Source organism: Vigna unguiculata, chromosome 1 (assembly GCF_037176805.1).
Source record: "Vigna unguiculata cultivar grain cowpea cultivar isolate G323 ecotype 2 chromosome 1, ASM3717680v1, whole genome shotgun sequence".
NCBI classification, from domain to species: Eukaryota; Viridiplantae; Streptophyta; class Magnoliopsida; order Fabales; family Fabaceae; genus Vigna; species Vigna unguiculata.
The window spans coordinates 26877289-26898312 of record NC_140792.1 but is presented as its reverse complement, the minus strand read 5'-3'; the positions used below and the strand labels follow the sequence as shown (position 1 = coordinate 26898312).

At 37.0% G+C, this 21024-nt stretch overlaps 1 protein-coding gene across 1 annotated transcript in view; it reads left to right on the top strand.

The window, feature by feature from the left end:
* Window positions 1–21024, top strand: part of LOC114173498 (alpha-mannosidase At3g26720-like) — a 30597-nt gene that overhangs the window by 7053 nt on the left and 2520 nt on the right. The window contains exons 10-24 of the mRNA XM_028057951.2: window positions 4598–4691; window positions 4805–4972; window positions 5049–5138; window positions 7117–7182; window positions 7272–7328; window positions 7913–8135; window positions 8265–8404; window positions 8565–8633; window positions 9616–9675; window positions 9775–9846; window positions 10032–10079; window positions 10175–10294; window positions 11097–11162; window positions 17926–18038; window positions 18121–18205. Of these exons, the coding sequence (XP_027913752.2) occupies window positions 4598–4691; window positions 4805–4972; window positions 5049–5138; window positions 7117–7182; window positions 7272–7328; window positions 7913–8135; window positions 8265–8404; window positions 8565–8633; window positions 9616–9675; window positions 9775–9846; window positions 10032–10079; window positions 10175–10294; window positions 11097–11162; window positions 17926–18038; window positions 18121–18205 (1471 nt within the window). The remainder of the gene's footprint in view (window positions 1–4597; window positions 4692–4804; window positions 4973–5048; window positions 5139–7116; window positions 7183–7271; window positions 7329–7912; window positions 8136–8264; window positions 8405–8564; window positions 8634–9615; window positions 9676–9774; window positions 9847–10031; window positions 10080–10174; window positions 10295–11096; window positions 11163–17925; window positions 18039–18120; window positions 18206–21024) is intronic.

Sequence of the window (21024 nt, the reverse complement as noted above, 5' to 3'; positions counted from 1 at the left end):
TATCATCAACATATACTATTAGGTAGACACATTTCCCAGGAGAGGTATGTTTGTAAAAGATTGAATGATCTGCCTCACTGCGTCTTAACCCAAATTTCTGAACAATGGAGCTGAATTTTCCAAACCAAGCTCGTGGTGATTGTTTGAGGCCATATAAAGATCGATGCAATTTGCATACCATACCAGACTCCCCCTGAGCAACAAACCCAGGAGGTTGCTCCATGTAAACTTCCTCCTCAAGATCACCATGAAGGAAGGCATTTTTGATATCCAATTGATGAAGCGGCCAGTGACGAATTGTTGCCATTGCAAAGAAGAGACGAATAGTAGTCATTTTGGCCACGGGAGAGAAGGTGTCACAATAGTCAAGGCCATAAACGTGAGTGTACCCTTTTGCAACCAATCGGGCTTTGAGTCGATCAACCTGACCATCGGGGCCAACTTTAATTGCATACACCCATCGACAACCAACAACCTTCTTGCCCGAAGGGAGGGGCACGAGCTCCCAAGTATGATTGCTTTCAAGAGCCTGCATCTCTGCAATCATGGCTTGTCGCTATCTAGGATAATCAAGTGCTTCAGTCACATTTTTGGGAATAACAACAGAAGACACTGAGGATAAAAGTGAACAATAAGAAGGAGATAATCGGTGATAGCTAAGAAAATTATAAATGGGATGGGGATTTCAAGAGGAACGAGTACCTTTTCTGAGAGCAATGGGCCAACCTGAATCACCTTCACCAGGAGTCGTGGGATCAAGAGACAAGGGAGAAGAATCTGAAGTAGGGGATTCACCTTGTTCTTGTACAACTAGACTAGTCGTCGGTGTCCTGTGTTGGAGAGAATCAATAGGTGGATATGATGGCTCAGGAGGACTTTGGTTGAGGCTTGGAGTGACAAGGACATTGGAAATATTGTACTCAACCACGGGAAAAGGAAGGACCTGCTGTATGACATGGACATCTTGAACAGATGGAGAGAAGTAAGGGGTCTGTTCAAAAAATGTAACATTGGCAGACATGTAATATTTCTTGGTTTCAGGAGAGTAACATCGATACCCTTTTTGAAGTCATGAGTAGCCCAAGAAAACACATTTGAGAGAGCGAGCAGAAAGCTTGTCTAACCCGGGAGACATGTCATGAACAAAACATACACAACCAAAAACTCTAGGAGAAGTGTGAAAGAGAGGATTTTCTGGAAACAGAATGGAGAAAGGGACCTTATGATTGAGAGAGGAAGATGGCATCCGATTAATAAGAAAACCTGCAGTTAAGATGGCATCTCCCTAGTGATGGACAGGAACGTTGGCACTAAGCAAAAGGGTACGAGCAGTTTCAACTAAGTGTCTATTTTTTCTTTCTGCTATACCATTTTGTTGCGGCGTATGAGGACAAGTAGACTGGTGCAGGATATCATGGGAACTCAAAACATTAGAAAGAGCAGACGAAAAATACTCTTTGGCATTGTCACTTCTTAAGATTTTAATTACTTGACCAAATTGATTCTTGATTTCATTCAAAAAAGATGTGAAGAGGGATAATAATTCAGAACGATCTTTCATAAGATAAACTCAAGTACATCTCGAATATTTATCAAGGAAAGTAACAAAATACCTAAAGCCAAAAGATGAGACACGACTAGGTCCCCAGATATCGGAATGGATGACAGAAAAACTAGAAGTACACTTTGATTGAGACCTTTTAGGAAAGGTAGATCTAACATGTTTTCCTAGTTGACATGACTCACATTCTAAAGTCTGGAGACTACTAAGTTCAGGAAACATTTTCTTTAACTTGGACAGGTGAGGGTGACCAAGCCGATCATGTAACATTTTAGGATTGGGAGCTGCAACACATGACAGCCGTGGACGAGATCCAAAATGGTATAATCCGCCCGCTTCATATCCTTCTCCAATCTGTCTCCCCGAGCCACGCTCTTGTATAACAAAAGATTTGTTATCGAAGGTTACAGAGCAATTCAATGTTTTGGTTAACTGACTTAGGGAAATTAAAATGAAAGGACAATTAGGGACAAAAAGGACAGATTTTAGATTTAAGGACGGAGATAAGATGGCTTGAGCGACTCCCTTTGAGGATGTTTTAGAACCATTCACAAGGGTTATAAAATGAGATTTTTCTTGGAATGAAATGGTTGAGAACAAGGAGGTATTACCAGAAATGTGGTCAGAAGCACCAGAGTCAATTACCCATGAATTGTGACCTTCCATGGATTGAGAGATGCAAACAGTTGATGTACTTGGAGCTTGAGATGACTGTGCCAAGCTGTTGGATTTGAGGCGTAGGTACTCTTGATACTCGTCCTCAGTGAACTTGGAGTCAGTAGTCTCTGCTTGGGAGACATTGGCTGTTTTGGCAGGAAATCCATGTAAAGTGTAGCAGTTTTCTTGGGTATGACCCATCCTTTTACAATACGTACACTGAGGACGCCCACGACCTCCACGTCCACCTCCTCTAATTCCACGACCTCCTCTTCCTCGGGTGGCGATCATGACAGATGGTTCCATTACAGCAAGAGTTTCTGGAGTTTGAAGAGCTGGAACACGTATCATGCGGGAGATCAAAGTTTCCATGGAAGGAACCTCATGAGAGGTCAAAAGCTGATCTCGGATATGATTAAAGTCTGGGTGTATAGCGCAGAGGATCATTACCATATAGTATTTGTCAAGCTTTTTCTTCATTTCATCTAGAGAGTCGACTTCCAAGAACATTCGAAGTTCTTCTACAGAAGCTTGAGCGTCATTCATGAATGAAATCATATCATGGTTAGTCATTTTCATAGATGCCAACTTGTTCGCCGAATCATAGAGGCACTGAATATCATTTGACAAGATATTCTGAGTTCGCTTCCAAAACGAGTGGCAAGTTTTGAAGGCCCGTAGGGACATCAAAAGTCGTGGTTCCACCGACTGCCACAATAGAGCACATAGTTGGAAATCTGCTTGTTTCCACTGTTCAGCCTTTTCAGAAGGTACGTGGCTGCCATCTTTCTCAAGGTGGTCGTGATGTCCTTGACCGAGAAACCACATCTCGACGGCAGCGGACCAAGATAAGTAATTTTGGCCATTTAGTTTCTCGGAAGTAATGCAGGGGCTTCCGGAGAATGAAATAGCACTCCCAGTACCTCCAATGGCCATGATATGATCAAGAGAATAAACAAAAACAGAGAGGATCACGGAAAACAGTGAAACAGTGACGATTTTCGAATTCGAAAGTGACGATTTCCACAAGGGGTGCTACTGGACTTCACCGGAACAGAGGTTTGAGGGTCAAAATAGGTAGAGGAGGCTCTGGCGACGGCGACGGAGGTGGCGCGACGACGAACCGGCGACTGGCCGGTGGCGCGTGAGCGGCACGCGCCTGACTGGAGCGAACAGAGATGACACGCGTGGAGGCGCGTGGCGACGGCTCTGCCTGCGACACCGACGGGGTTGGCTGTCGCGCGGAGAGGCGGTCCAGATCCGGTGGTTTCCGGACGGAAGTGCGTCGGTGGACGGCGGCGGATGGTGGCGGACGGCGGCGGACAGCGACGGAGGACTGCAGACAGTGGCGGACAGTGTTGAAATGTTGTTTGACAGTGTTGGGTAGTTCAGAAACGAGGTTAAGCAAACTTGGACAGCCGCAGACAGCGGCCGTGACTAACGGCGATCAACCGCGAACAGCGGTGATGGACCAGATGAGACAGAAACCAGAGCGGGATCGACCCGCTTTGATACCAACTTGAAACTGAGACTTTAAAATATATGAGTAGTGGACAACAGTACCACTCTCCTTCTCTTCTATTTATAATGAAGCAAGTACATATGAAAAGACTGCTCTAAGATACTAGGCATGATTAGATGCAGCAGTAGATATGGCAGTAGATAGTTTCCCACACTCAACACCCTATACATAGGGTTAATGATACAATAGGTAATAATTCTAACATTATCAAATGAATTGCATATTCTTTGCAGTTCTCCAAAACCAGTTACCTCACTCTATAATGTTTCCAAAACAAGCCGTCTTCTCCGTTCAACTCCAATTTGTGGTTGCAATTTATTTGCCATGATCTTACTTTAGGAAAAGAAGTTTGCTGCTAAATCTCTGAAGTGTCTTTTCCTAGATATTCTGGGTGGTAGAGAGGTTACCATTGCTATTTTCCTCAATACTTATAACTTCTAAGGTCAGCATCTTTGTGATCTGTCCCTTCTTCCTTTTCCACTTCAGATTAGAGACCATATAGAATTTAGTAAATTGTGAGATAATCAGTCCACACATATATAACTATAACATACTTTGTACAGCATTCCGCACAAGGGAATCTGATGGTAATTTTGATGGCCAATTTTGCACAAATTAATGACTTGATCAACTAAGAATTAGTATTTAATAACAGCTAATCAGTATTATATATGTGATAAGATCAATTAAATATGCGCAGCTTAATTCTAACACTAACATAAACTTTTGTGAGAGTTGGATCTTGACAAATAGGAAGATTACCACCTTCATTTACTTCCCTTCCCATCTCTTCCTTCACTTCAAAGCTTCCACTTAGTTTAGAGATCCAATTTTAACTTCAAGACACAACATTTTAGGTACGCAGATCACCCAAATGCATATTGGACTGGATATTTTACAAGTAGGCCAGGTTTGAAGGGCTATGTGAGAGTGCTGAGTTCTTATTATCAGGTAAAATATTTGACCTATTTTACTTTATGAATTAATTTGTTAAGTCTTGTGAGCTAAAGGCTCAGTTTTCTTGTTTGGGCTATCTTTATCGCTTTTCTTTTATTGACATTTAGGCAGCAAGGCAATTGGAATATTTTAAAGGGAGGAATGAAACAGGACCAAATACTGATGCATTAGCTGATGCTTTAGCAATTGCCCAGCACCATGATGCAGTTAGTGGCACAGAAAGACAGCATGTTGCTTCTGATTATGCGCTGCGACTCTCATTAGGATATGAAGAGGTGTATATAAATAATTTTCTCCTTTAGTATTGATATCATAAACATAAACTTATGCATACAACTTTTTAATTTTCAGGCAGAAAGGTTGGTTGCATCTGCACTTGCTTCCTTGGTAAATCAAAGATTAAGTTCGCATAGGGTGAACCCAGTGACAAACCTCCAACAGGCAATGCACCACAGTCATAGCATAAGTTTCTTTTAGTTTTTATGGAAGAATCAAACATAAATTACCTACTATTTGAAACAGTTTGACTTGACAGTCAATTAAAAATTAAAGATGAATGATTTTTGTTAGCGTATTTTACTATATGATCCTAGTTGTTGTTCTTGGGATACACAAGGATTCCATCATGAGACCCTATCATTTATCTCTAGATGGTATCCAAAGCCTAGTCGAATTCATTCCCCAACAATGAACTCACTGTCCATTGGTGCAAAATTGTTTTTCTGAAAATTGTGTTTCTTTCTAATTTTGGCTTCCCTTCTTCACTGTGCAATTTTTTCGAGGTGTTTTCCATCATTTTTTCCACTACTGCTGCTGTTGTCAGCTTTCTAACCAGCTACCTCACTGTTAGGGTCGTCCTGACTATGTGACCACTGCACCACCAAAATTGTGGCCATCAGAGCTACCACATGCACCTAGATGCAAATGTTCTTTTCTCTCCATCAATCACTGGCAGCAGAAGGTGGTGGCACGTCTGGCCAATGTTTTGGTCATGCCCATTGGCCGCTAACTCGCCTTGGTGTTACCTTCTCCAATTGGGTCTTGCCTTCATGATTAGGGGTTGTTTTACATATCCCCTCTCTTTTGGGATTAGATTGTGGGTGTCTGACTATTCCCACATTGAACTTTGTTTGGTCCACCTTGTTGTAGTTTGTGCAAGTTATTCCCTAACATACTTTCACTTTAAGAGAAGACTTTTAATCACGTGAATTTAATTGAGTAACATGGTCTTTTGAAATTTTATTAATCTTTTTGAACACCGACATTATTTACAAGGATGATATTTTTGTCATCCTACACATGGGTATGCTTGAGTGACCAACAAATGTCCACTAGTGTTGAATTTTGTCTCCAGCAAGTAGTGATTTTGACCTTCTACTTTATCTCCATCTCTATTGTGTCTTCACCGAAAAGTAGCAACCCATTCAGACCAAGCTAGAGGAGCTCCACTCGACATTTGTAGTTGCTTTGAACACAAGCTCGTTACTTTTTCAAACTCAATAATCAATACAAAGGTTTCTTTGCTCTATATTTTTCTTTTTGTCTCTTAATTTGGTATTAGAGCTCCTTTTTCTCTTTGTTTTCCTCTTAATACTTGTACAGAATCATGGTCAATCTCTATATTTTTCTTTTTGTCTCTTAATTTGGTATTAGAGCTCCTTTTCTCTATGTTTTCCTCTTAATACTTGTACAAAATTGTGGTCAATCCAAACTTATGCATTTAGTTTGTTGGAAGTCCCACATTGGCTAGGGGTAAGGTGATTTCATAGCATATAAGTGGGTGCAAACCTCACCCTACAAGCAGGTTTTGTGGAGTTGAGTTAGGCTTAAAGTTCACTTCTTAACATGGTATTAGAGCCATGTGTTAAGCCTATCCTAGCGAGATTTGTCGTTTGTTTGGCCTATTGTGCCACCCGCTATCGGAAAGTTTTTTGTTTGTTGGGCATGTAGTTCCATCCGCTATCGGACCACCCATTAATGTCTAGTCCCACGCTCGAGATGTATATACTTCGGCGTGAGGGGGTGTGTTGGAAGTCCCACATTGGCTAGGGATAAGGTGATTTCATAGTATATAAGTGGGTGCAAACCTCATCCTACAAACCGGTTTTATGAGGTTGAGTTAGACTTAAAGTTCACTTCTTGACATAGTTTTACACAGTTCTCTACATTAACCTTAGTTGATAAGGATTCGTATTTCTTTTGTCTTATATGTCCTTGATAAGTGATATAAATGAACGACAAAGGAGTTATTTATCCTACTGAAAATGTTTTTGGCTGCTTTTAACTGTTTTTGATTTCTGATATATGCTATTAACTATTATCAATCTGTCACTTATTTTTTTTATTAACTTAGGCTTCCTAAATCTTCTTAGTTTAAGAACATTTGATATTATACTAAATTATGTGAATCTATTTTCAGTGTCCTCTTCTTAATATAAGTTACTGTCCTCCATCAGAAACTACATTGGTTAATGGAAAGAGCTTGGTAAGGATAATATGATTTTTTGCCTGACTATAATTAGACATGAATTTTTCTTATTAAAAAGTTTCTCACAAATTTTATTCCCATTTTAGGTGATTGTTGTTTATAATCCTCTTGCTTGGAAGAGGGAAGATGTAATCCGAATTCCTGTAAGTTCTTCTACTGGCAGTTTGTTTATTTTATTTCTTGTCAGACTTGGGTATGGGCTGTGAAAGGTGTATTCCATCACTTCAAAATCTGTGGTTGCTGCCATGTTCCATTTACTTGGTTGTTATCATTGGGTCATTTTTTTGTAGTCTTGAAAAATATATTACTTCACTTATTCTTGCAAATTTTATTCTTCAGAGCTTTTTGTTTGCCTCTTGAAGGATCGTAAAGTTTGTTTATTGTGTGTTAGAAGGCTTAAAGATGATAAGAAAAACATTTGTTTTCATAATTTCTTCAAGTTTGATGGAATGAGCTAATCGAGAGATCTATAGGCACTCATATACTGTTTCATTTATTCGTATTTCCTCCCCTTGGATCTTTAATTGTATGCATTAATGCACCCTTGGACCAATAAGCAAGCTGAAAGAAACAGAATGTGCATACACATCAGATATGATATTCGAACAAATTTCTTTGATTCAATTTTTAGTGATTATCATTCCGATTATTTATAACTTGTAACTATTCAATCACTTCAGACACTAATTTAATCTTTGTGTGACTGATTCCTGAACATATTTGCCAGATTTCCGCTACACATGTTTTTGTTCAGGATTCAGATGGGAAGAAAATTGAGTCTCAGCTTCTGCCTCTGTCTAATGCTACTTTGACTATGAGAAAATATTATGTCAAAGCATATAGAGGAAAAGCTCCTGGGAGCAACGCACTCAAGTATTGGCTTGCATTTCCAGTGTCTGTACCTCCCCTTGGTTTCAGCACCTATACAGTGACAAGCTCTGATCAATCAAGTTAGTGATGTGTTCTTGCTTTGTTTTTAACTGTGTTTATTTGTCTCTGGTCTGTTGTCTGTATCAGTGTAGTGGGACTGAAATATAACATTAATTAACTTCAACTTTATGACTCTTTGAATGACATAGATGATAGTTCAACAATCTCAAAGATTTTAAGTCCAGAAGGAAGTACTAATAAAAGCATACAAGTTGGACAAGGGAATCTAATGCTACTTTATTCAGCAGATGAGGGAAAACTGACTCACTATGTTAACAGTAGAACCCTGGTAAGTTTCAATGAGCTTATTAGTTTTTCTATTTGTAGTCTTCTCAATATACTCCAAGATCAGTTGTTATCTGATAAGGGATTCCATTATTTTCTGAGTTCAATTTGATTAAGGAATAAAGTTAGCAATGCTGAAGTTTCTTATTTTATTTTGGTTGAAGGTTACAGCATCAGTTGAACAATCATACAGTTATTATTCTGGAAACGATGGGACTGATAAAGATCCCCAGGTAGTTACATATATACTGAAGCTTCTATATATTTGAATATCATTAGTATTAATTTTGTGCACTGTTAGTGGGAATAATTTTTTTATTGATATAGTTGTCTTTGCTATTCTATTCTGTGCAATGTTATATATCAGGTTGTCCTAGCCGGATGATGACATTTTGACATTTCTTTGTTAGGCATATTTTGGTATAGTATTTTGTTTGTTAAATTTAAAGAGCACCAAAAACAGCCCAGAATGACATTTTTCACCTAACAGCATCGTAACTGACCAATTTGCTTCAAAAATAGCAACAATACCAAAGAAAGCCCCTGAAAATGACTAGGCTTTCAACAGATCAGAGAGATTCTCCTCTCTGTTGCCGAAAGGAGACTTGTTTTGCTCTAATCATCAGTGTCTACACTTGATTGTTGCCACACCTGTGGTTTTCAGATGTGATTGATTTCTTTATTAGGACTTGGCCACCATACAAGCCTTCTGATCCCACCAGTAGCTGTTGGCTGACTGGTAGGATTCTTTTTGGAAACAGGTTGCCCTAGCTGTTTGGTAGCTACCTTTATATACTCATCATACCATGTAGTGAAAGGAGAAAAGAGAATTATGTTCCAAGGGGATGATTTGTATAGCATGGTCTCCCTATGCCATATGAAATACCGTGTTGAGAGTGTAGTATATGCAGTACAAAGTACACTCAAGTTGAGCATATATGCTCTCAATAACCTAGCAAATAGAAACAATAAAAGAACCAACATTTGTTTTCTGTTTTCAGTGCAGGATAAATAGAGCATTTGTCAATCAGAAGATAGACTTAATGCTCTACATTGTACATGTTTTCTCATTTTCTTTAGTTTCTTTTTCTGGCTTTTCCTTTACTCTGTCTTCTAGTTAGAACTATGATAAGATCACTTTCTTACTTTAATCTGTAATATTCTTAATGAACCTGGTTAAATATTTGTTTTGATTGCAAACTACGTTTTTCTTAGGCTTCAGGGGCATATGTCTTTCGTCCAAATGGCTCGTTTCCCATTAAATCAGATCATCAGGTTATGGACTTTTCTTTTCAAACATTCAATGGTTGATGATTTTAATTTATGACCAATCCAGACAATAATTTACATTTATATTGTATGGTTTTTGTTCAGGTATCTTTTACTGTCCTGCATGGTCCAATATTGGATGAAGTGCATCAACAGCTCAATCCATGGGTATCCCAGGTAAAATATGATTAAAATAGCTATTATACGAATAATCTTTCCTATGCGCATTCACACATCACTCCTAATGCCTGCAGCGTCCCCGCCCCCCTCAAATTTCAGTTAAATTAGAAGTTATATCTCTTGTAATTTTCGATTTCCTTACAGTAAGCATGGAAGTCTAATTTTGTTTTTTGCATACACAGATTACAAGGGTATTCAAGGAAAAAGAGCATGCTGAAATTGAGTTCACAGTATGTTATCGAACTGGAAGAGCAAATGATTGTTTCATTTCAATTATCAGAAACATTTGAGATGTTGCATTTTAAATTTATACATACATATGTAGGTTGGGCCTATACCAGTGGATGATGGCATTGGGAAAGAAATTACTACTCAATTTAAAACGACAATGAAGACCAACAAGACATTCTACACTGATTCTAATGGACGTGACTTCATTAAGAGGGTTTGTTTTGTTTTCTCTCCATCTAGTATTATAAATAGTGTATACAAGTGATTATTAGATTGTAGTATCAACTCTGCTGGCCTTTGTATTATGATAAACTATTCAAATTTTCTATTGGAGAATTCCAACATTTTTGCAAGCAGAAGATACAATATAATTAATAGGAAAACCTTGAGTTGAACCATCTTGTTAATGGGGGTCTCACATAGGATCCATGATGGGTGCATGAAATGTGAAGAGACTTCATTTAGGTTTAACACCAATGATATCTGACAAAGTGCTGGCCTATCTGAAAGTGCTTTCCTTTGTCACCTGACATGTTCATTGTCTTGTTCTAGTTTGGAAACAGGAAATCATCTTATTTTAAATTGATCTGAGGCAAATTTTCTCTCAAATTAGATTATTTGGGATTTTTTTGAGAGACGAGTCTTAAGGGTTGCATCAGTTTCTCTTCATCAAAATTAGAGTTTCATCTTTCAGTAAGGGTTTCCATGCTCTTCTCTGTTCTCTGATGATTTTGGCTGGAAAGGAATGCTAGAATTTGCAGGAAAGCATGCTAGACAAAATCATGGACAGGATTTTTTTTTCTTCTGAAACTTATGTTGTCCTGATCACTTCTTTTTTTCATGACTTTTCTTTATTAGATATGCAGAGAGTTTAGGAAGCCATGTTACATGATTCAGTCTCTAGTTTTTGATGTTTCTCTTTTGTATTATTCTTGAGGGGATGGCTTATTCTCTAGCTTTGTTCCATTTTTTCTTTAATGTATTTTCTTTTTCAATTGATTGAAATTGTTTTGCAGATTCAAGATTTCAGGCAAGATTGGGATCTGCAAGTGAACCAACCCGTAGCTGGAAATTATTACCCAGTATGTTTCATTTTATTGAAGACTCGCTATCCATTTTTCTATTTTTAGCTTATATTATGTATTGTACTGTGGTACTTATAGGAACTGGATCAGAAAACTTAAGAAAGATGAAGTTTACAGAGATAAAAGAGACAACACAGTATATTCTGGAAACAAATTCAACTTATGACCTTCTGTTAGTACTTTGGATAAGGGTTGAGACTTTTGTGTACGGTGTATAACGTTTTTCTAGAGTGCCACATGGAATACTGGTTGAATTTTAGAATGAGGTGGAAGCTCCAGCTAATATGCTACTGCCCTAACTTGGCTAGAATTTTGTAAGGACCATAATAGCTCAACTTCTCATTCAACTTTTTAGCCAAAGATGTCATCCTATATGGTTGTAGTTTGAGATACATCGAATTCCTCACCTCTAATTGAACATATCTAGGATGATGATAAACATATCTTTTCATTTGATCTTGGGCCTTCAACAGATTCTCTTGTAACCCCTTTAACAATGTGTCTCTCTCATAATTTAGGGAGAATACAATTCCTATATACAAGACTAGAATCCTATTTTAGGAAATATAACAATAGCATCTAGACAATCAAATCCCTATGATTCAGGAATACCATCATACACTGCAATTATAATATGCTAAATAAGGAAATAATAAAACACAAATCCTGACAGAATTAATACAAATAATAAAACAGATTCTAATACTCTCCCTCAAGCTGGTGAATAAGTATTTTCCATTCCCATCTTGGAAACAATACTCTCAAAGTTGTTGCTCAGCCCCTTCGATAGAATATCTACAAGGTTTTCTTGTGAGGAGACATATGGAGTGTAGATTAGACCACTGTCTAATTTTTCTTTGATAAAATGTCTGTCAACCTCAATATGTTTGGTTCTATCATGCTGCATTGGATTATGAGCTATGCTAATAGCAGATTTGTTATCACAATAACGTTTCATTGGTTCATCCAATTTTATCCTTAAGTCTTCCAAGATGATCTTCAGCCAGAGTAATTCACATATCCCTTGTGCCATTGCCCTGAACTCTGCTTCAGCACTGGATCTGGCTACCACGTTCTGTTTTTTACTCTTCCAAGTCACAAGATTCCCTCCAAGGAAAGTGCAATATCCCATAGTTGACCTCCTATCCACAATTGACCCTGCATAGTCTGCATCTGTATATGCTTCCAGACTTACATTCCCATTTCGTTTAAACAAAATTCCTTGCCTGGGGTTCCCTTCAAATATTGCACAATTCTTAGTGCAACTTCTAAGTGAACCTCCTTCGGTTGGTGCATGAATTGGCTAACTAGACTCACAGCGAATGCAACATCAGGTCTCGTGTGAGATAAATATATCAGTCTACCAACTAGCCTTTGATACATTTCCTTGTCCACTGCAGTATCTTCTTCGACGCTTCCCAATTTCAAGTTTGGGTCAATTGGTGTACTTGTAGGCTTGCATGCTTTCTTACCAGTTTCTTTTAACAAATTAGTGATGTATTTTTGTTGAGATATGAATATTCCCTTTTTAGAATGGACCACTTCAATTCCCAAAAAATACTTCAATTTTCCCAAGGTCTTAATTTCAAAGTTCTTGGCCAGATGTTGGCCTAACACCGTTGTTGCTCCTCCTCATCATCACCTGTCACTATAATATCATCCACATAAACCAGTAACACTGTTTCTCCCCTTGACTTAGAGTGTTTAATGAACAGAGTGTGGTCTCCTTGACTTTGTTTAAAGCCTAGACCTATCATAACTTTAGTAAACCTTCTAAACCATGCTCGTGGTGATTGTTTCAACCCATACAATGCCTTTTTTAGCTTGCAAACAGTGTTGGTAGTTGTTTTTCCACCATATCTAGGGGGCAATTCCATGTAAATTTCCTCTTCAATTTTTCCATGAAGGAAGGAATTTTTAACATCAAATTGTTGCAAGTTCCAATCATAATTAGCTGCTAGGGATAATATCATCCTAACTGTATTCATTTTTGCAACTGGAGCAAATGTTTCCATGTAATCCACTCCATAGGTTTGAGTGAATCCTTTAGCTACTAACCTTGCTTTGTACCTCTCAATGGATCCATCAGCCTTGTATGTTATAGTATATACCCACTTGCACCCTACTAGTTTTTTCCCATTTGGGAGAGCAACCAAATTCCAGGTACTATTCTTCTCTAATGCTTCCATTGCGGCATCCATGGCTTGTTTCCATTTTTTATCACTCAATGCCTCAGATAAAGAGGTAGGTGTGGTTGTAGTGTTTAGGCTTGTGAGGAAGGCTTTATGGGTAGGTGAGAAGTTTTTAAAGGATAGGTAATTGGCTAGAGGGTATAGTGGCTTGGTGGTACATTTCCTAGTCTCTTTCCTAAGGGCAATTGGAATATCTAGGTTCTCATAAAGTGGTGTTGAACTGGATTCAGGTTCTTGTACATTTGGAAAATCAGAAGTGGATTTAGTGTATATTAAAGGATTAGGGGTAGTTACCTCAAGTAATGTTGGTTTGGATTGTTGGACATGGACAGATTCTGGAATGGCCTTTGTCTTCCTTGTATAAACCAATTTTTTCCCAAATCTTACATCAACCCCATCTTGACTGGATTTAGTAGGTTCCTTTTCTGTTGTTACACTTTTAGTCTCTATTTCTGGTCCGAAACTTAAGTCAGGGAGCATAAGGAGTTCATCTTCATTTCTTGCAGTCTCCCCCTGAAGATGAGCTTGGTGGAAGTAACTTTGGTGTTCAAAGAAAGTGACATCTCTTGACACAAAATTTTTGGGATGGGGGGTGATAGCATTTATATCCCTTTTGTGTTGATGAGTATCCTATGAAAACACATTTTAAGGCTCTAGGATCAAGTTTACCTCTATCACCATTGTGGACGTGGACAAAAGAGACACACCCAAATATTCTTGGAACAAGGTGGTTGGAAGTGGACACATTAGGATAAAAAGAGGACAGAACCTCTATAGGGCTTTTGGAAGCTAGAATACTAGAAGGTAGTCTATTAATTAGATAACATGCAGTGAGAACAACCTCCTCCCAAAACCTCTTAGGAACCTTATGTTGAAAAAGAAGAGCCCGAGCTTGGTCTAGAATTGTTCAATGTATTATTCTGAGAATACAATTCCTATATACAAGGCTAGAATCCTATTTTAGGAAATATAATAATAACACCTAGACAATCAAATCCCTATGATTCAGGGATACCATCATACACTACAATTATAATCTGCTAAATAAGGAAATAATAAAACACAAATCCTGACAAAATTAATACAAATAATAAAACAGATTCTAACAGTCTCTTTGGTGAGTAAGCTAATTTATTCCTTTAACTCAAGAAGGAATAGTGGTCCCTCTTAGCAGGGAAGGAGGGTCTTGGCCATAAAGTGCTCTAAAAGGAGACATTCGCATAGATGCATTATAACTTGTGCTGAACCAAAACCCTACCCAAGGCAAGTGTAAACTGTTTTGGTTTTGTATCTGTTAGATATCGTAAGTAAACATTTAAGCACCTATTGACAACCTTGGTTTGTTCATCCATTTGTGGATGATAAGCTGTGCTCGCCAGAGTTTGAGTTCCTAATGTAAGACCCTATAAAATTTTAATTTAGTAGAATAATGAAAATGAGTTAAGTTTAAATTATAAATTTTAGAATGAGTAAAATAACTTACTAGTTATATAGCTCATTTGGTTAGAGTATTTGGGTATCATATGGGAGGTATTGGGTTGAAGTCCCACCAACAACTTTTAATTGAATTGGGTGAGATTGAGTGAAATTGAATTTATAGGTGCACAATTCCTTAGAAAAAATGGGTATTAAAACAAGTATTGGAAGATTAATGAATTTGGACGTGAAGAAGAGCAATAAACCTGAAATAAGGCCTGAAGTAGTGATTAGGGTATTTTTACTGCAAAAGCTTTGGGATAGTCTATATATTATGGGATAGTGCCGATTGAGAGCTTGTAGGGTAAAAGAAAGAGAGAGAAAAATACTGATTGTTTGGGAGTTAAGCGCAATACCGGTTAGCAAAGTAAAGTATCAAGAGTTAGAAGTAACAATCCAGGTAAAATGAGTTAACTAATTTAGTTTTTCTATGACAGATTTTGGAGTAGTTTTATTGGAATTTTAGTATTAATATAATATATAATTACGGTTTTTTTGTTTAAGTATTGCGTTTTGTAGCTAGAGCATAGATTGAAATAGGGATTTGATGATTATCAGACTATGGCATATGGAGATGCAACGTTTTCTTTTTTTGGCATGTGCAGTATGTTTCCGGGTAGAATTTAAATTATTTGGTTCTTTGAAAATTTGGGCTTAGGCACCATAATATTAAATAAGAGTATTTAATTTGATTAATGATAATTCCGTGGGGATTTATTTGATTATAGATAAAGTGATAAATTATGAGGAAAGGATATATCTCTTTATGGAGTAATCCGTGGGACACTTTCGATTAGATTTGTTAAAACCAACTTGAGTGTGCAGATAACACGAAAGAATTGGTGGACAGATAATGTGAAATATAATAATTATAGTGATAATGGAGTAAAATTTTTACTAGTATTATTATATAGATAATGAAGGTGGTGTGAATGTGAATTACCATTCGGTGAATTTGTAAGATCATGTGGTTGTGATGCATTAAAAGGTTGGGTTCCTGGAAGTTAATTGGTTTTGTATGTAGGGCGTACAGGTCGTGATGATAGGTGACAATAAATTTTAAAAAGATAAAGCAAGATAATGAATCATACGGGGATTGCTAAACAAAAAATAAAGTTGGATACGTATATTTATGGTTACTAACCTAGGGCTCTGTATTTTCTTCTTTTGGTTATATATTTTTATAGAAGGTTGGAAACTCTGCAGTTTTGGTTCCTTTTATGAATGTAATTACAGATTTTGTATTATTATAATACCTAAAGCATATAAAAGTTAAAGTTCGTTTGTTTTGGATTTTCAGTTGGTTGTTTTATTGTTTTATTTCTTTTGAAGAAAACAAAACATGGATAGCATTGACGTTGTAAAGATTTTTTTGTTGGTGAATAACGGTTGGTTGTTGCATTATACTTTCTGGATGCAGGTTATTATGTATATGCGGAAATGTTTTTTTTAGCATTGAAGGTTTTGTATTTGTTCCTTTATCTTTTTTTGGTATCATAATTAGTATGCGGTGGGGTCATATATATATATATATATATATATAGGAATATTTTTTATGCGGTGGTTTTGTATAATTATATACATTGACAGTGGAGCCTCCATATATATATATATATATATATATATATATATATATATATATAAGGTAAGCTTTCTTTTTGTTAGCGTGTATATATAACATAAAGTTAGCATGTCTGGTGTTGATAATTTAATTAGAAGGTTTTGATAATTTAATTAGAAACTGAGTGAGTTATGAATACATAAGATGAATAAAGAAATAGTCTTTAACGCTGGAGAATTATATTTCTTGTTAAATGTGTGGTGGTTTATAGATTTTGTAGTGGTATTGTATGTGCAAGACTAAATTAATTTATATGTGTGGTCATTTAATGAGTTGATGCATGTGGTATTTGAGAGATTGGAAAGAATGGAAAGTGTGTCGTGTCTCAGCAAAAGGTGGTGGATTTTGCCCATAAGACTATCTGGGAGGGCACTAGGAAGTGAACTCCGTATGTCACTCTCTAGAGGTGAGTAAGATGGCTTTAGCTCTTTCGGAGTGAATGACTAGTAAACTCTATGTGGTGGTACTGCTGGTGAACTTCGTCCATTAGTCTCTTCAGGAGAGAAGTATGAAGTGTACTCCATCCGCGTCTAGTGGTGAGCAGTGAGGAGTTTTAACTTTAGTGGTGACCAAATGACTGGTAAGCTACATGTGTGAATTGCAATTGAGAATCTTATATTTGCTTAATTCTTGGAGCAAAAGGCCGGAAACTCTATGCGAGAGTGTGCCAGTAGCAAAAGTAATTTATCATGTGACTCTGTGAGTTGATGCCTCGTGTTGAAATGAGTTGTGTTTTGAATTATTGTGCGGTACAGCAAGTGCTATGAATGGTAGGATAAGATCACATGTGTGGTTAAAATGTTGGGTGAGGCATTTGATGTGATTTATATATTATTTTGTTATGAATTGTGTCTTGTTGTTTGTTTTGTTAGCTCATCTTTGTTTTGTTTGTGTTTGACTGCAATATTTGTATTTTTATGTGGAAGCATATGTTAGGTAGATACGAATGAAGAGGCACATAGTGAGGAGTCATATTGGGAACTATGTGGGGAGAGTCTGTTACTATTATTAGTTGTATTTCGGAAAGGAGTTTCTTATTTATTTAAACGTTTGTTTCAGTTAAGGTTAAGAATTTTAAATTTTGAAATTTGACAATATGCAGTGAATAAAGATTTTAGTTTCCGTTGTTAATATTGTGGTATCAGAATTAAGTAGCAGTGTTTTGGTAATTATCACTAACGTCCTGATCAAAGAAGTTAGTTGTAGTTGTCTAACCAAAGAAGCTACACTAACCAGAGTAAAGAACAAGTTATAGTTAATACTAACTAACTAACCAATATACAGAGTTTTACACTCACGTTGATCTTTATTCTCTGCTTCACTTGTAACAAATGCTTTCTTTTATTTTATTTTATTTTTTATTTCTTAAGCTTGTTGATTTGTTTGAAATATATATTTCTGCATTTTAGTCCATATGATTTGTTCTTCAAATGGATATTAATAAATATTATGGCTTTTCACTATTCTTTAGGTTAATTTAGGAATATATATTCAAGATAGTAGTGTGGAATTCTCGGTGTTGGTGGACCGCTCAGTTGGAGGTTCCAGCTTGCAGGATGGCCAAATGGAGGTGATGCTGCATAGGTGGGTTATATTGGTAAAGTTCAATAATGAAATAATGATTGATATTTACTCGGTTTTGTGATTTGGTTTTATATTTTGTCAGGAGGTTGCTTCATGATGATGCAAGAGGTGTAGGTGAGGTACTCAATGAAACAGTTTGCGTTGCTGATAAGTGCGAGGGCTTAACGGTTAAGTAAATCTTTCCGACAATCCATCTACAATTGCTAGCATAATGATTTCTGGTTGTTGTGTTCATTTGTGAGAGATTTTTCTGATGCTCTGGTAAGGTCTCATTGTGTTGACTTTTGTTGTTGAGAGATAGATGTTGTCATGCTGAGTGCAAGTACGCGATTTTATTTAGTTGATCTCTCCATACATACCATTTTCTTGTGTGTGGATCCTGGTCTGCTTGCAATGTACATTTAAGATATTATAAAAGTGGTTGTATGGACTACACAACAGGTTCCATCTTATAAGGATATTTTATTTCTATATACATGATATGATATGCCCAAAAATCATATTATAATAAATTTGATTTTAACCAGATATTTGTCTAATTATAAAGAGCCTAATTAAATAAGGAAATATATAAAAATATAAAAGAAAAATAAACCCTAAGAGATCACCTAAGATCTCTATATATTTGGCATTGTGTAATTTCTAATGCAGCTTGCTGTTGTATGCATTCCCACTCAGGATCAATGGGCTGACCTCTCAAGGAAGCCTCCCTCCCACATGGTCGCACTTTCTTCGAGACAAACTCCAAAGTGGCTGAGTTTTCTCGATTGCAGCCACCTCGAATGTTTTGTGGGGAGGAGTTAATGTTCTATTGAGGTCAACCTATGTCTGCTATGTCTCAGGCATTAGCTTAGAAGTACACGTCTGTTACGGGATTAGTCCGACAGCATTCCACTGACAGCTGTACCTGGCCGGAGCAGTTAGTTCATCTATAACCACTTCCAGTGGATATGTAAACACTATCAGTGTACTCTCTAGTTAATTGAATGAATTCACTTTTTTATTTAACCTAATCCATTTCTCTTCTCTTCTCTTCACCGTTAACAATCACATAACTCCTAATAATATATGCCTTAGATCCATCAATTGATCCTTCTTTATCCACTTTGGCTCTTGGTTCCCACCTGTTGAAATATTAGCCTTGTCCCAACGGAATTCAATGGCAATATTTTTCCTTCATTTAGGGCTTGTTTTAAACCTTTCCAAATTTTTTCATCGGGCAGCCTATTTAATTGTAAAGAGAGGAGTTGAGATTTCTCAGTATAATCCTCTACAGAACCTGATGCACACCTTGTTAGGGGATGACTTGTTGATTTGCTGGAGATTAAGATTCTGATAGGACAATTTTTTCAGAAAACTGGGTTGGATGGAGGAGACAAAATTGCTGAAAATTTAGGAATTAGAGAAAGGAATCAAGTTGTGGTGTTGGTTAGGAATTTAGGGGAAATATGGGGCTGTCGGTTGGATGAATTTTGGGTGTGGTTTTAGGGTGGTTTATTCTTTGGAAAAATACAAAGAATTAGGATAGAGATGATTTTAGTTTTTGTTTAGGGTTTTAAAGGTGGTTGAGTTTTAAAAATTGGACTTTTAGGAGAAAATGGATCCAGGCAAGAAGAGATAGAATGGGTAGGATAGGTTCCATTTCCAAGGATGGAAGATAAACCTTAGGATGCTTACATCGGTTGTGGTTTTCCCTTGATATTTCTCTATGTAGAGTTCAATGAAGAAATTCAAGAATCAAGGAGATTATTCTCACAAAATTCAAAAAATGCCAAAATCTGTCATCTTATTTTTCAAAATCCAAAATAAGTACGAATTGGGGCAGCTACATAGTGCTTGTTTAATTCCCCTTGGATAGCCCTAGAGACTTCATAAAAGTCCCCTAAAAGCTTCCTAATTGCTCCCCTAAGCACTTCCTTAAAACTTCTCGTGTGGAGTTTTAATTTCCACTGCTGCTCCTTGCCTTAAATATTCACTAAGAGAACATGGAAAGACCTTGAGATGTCTCCGGCAAACTTTGGTCAGATCATAAGTTTGCTACATCAGCCCACTTCACAAGTAAAACACAAAAAAGCCCAAAATAAATCAACGAAAACAAATGCCAAAAACTAATGGTCCATTATCACAAATTTTATGCAATATAAAATGTAAATTAATTTGAAATTTCTTCTTGTCTTCAAGACTCATGGTTCTTCATTTAGGCTTTGACAATTCATTAATTTTGGCTCCAAGATCTTCAAGTTAGGGTTGTCATCTTTTTGTTGCAGAGCATTCCTAGCCCTTAACCTAGACATGGGCCTTCCAATTTCTTAAAGTGCTTTGTCCTTGATTGTCTCTTCATCAGAACCTAATTGTTTCGAGGTTGCTAATTCCTGATATGGGTTCTCAAACCCTCCAAACCTTTCAACCAGCTGCCGTTAATTTTCCCTTAAGTGAGGTCATCTTTTTTTTTTCTCCAAGGATTCAGTGGTTGGTTGAATCCATACTTAATTTAACCAATTTTATCTTCATTTCCGAAGCATTTTGCACTTCAAAAGCCTAATTCCTTCTTGGTGATCCAGTCCACTGGGTGTTCCCCATTTAATGGATGACAGTTCCATTTTCTTAACTGCTATACAATGCTCATCCAACCGTGAAATTCAAATCTGAACCCTAGTTGGAAAATTTCCCTTCCTGTTTGAATTATAACTTTCATTCCTTGTTCTCTTCCTGAGCAAACTTTGCACCTCAAAGAGAAGCCTCTCTTCCATGTGTGCAATCCTCTGATCCATATGCACCACATTATTTTGCAATCTAGTTAATTGTTCCTCTGGTACATCAGCACAATCAGAAACTCAAGCTATTTTCAAATGATCAACATGCTGGACCCAGATACCTCTTCCCATTGATCTGACAAGTTGAACCAAAATGATAGAACATTAATTGATAAGCTAAGGCAATATAATACTAGGAGGCACAGAAGTCGTACATAGCACAACAATATACT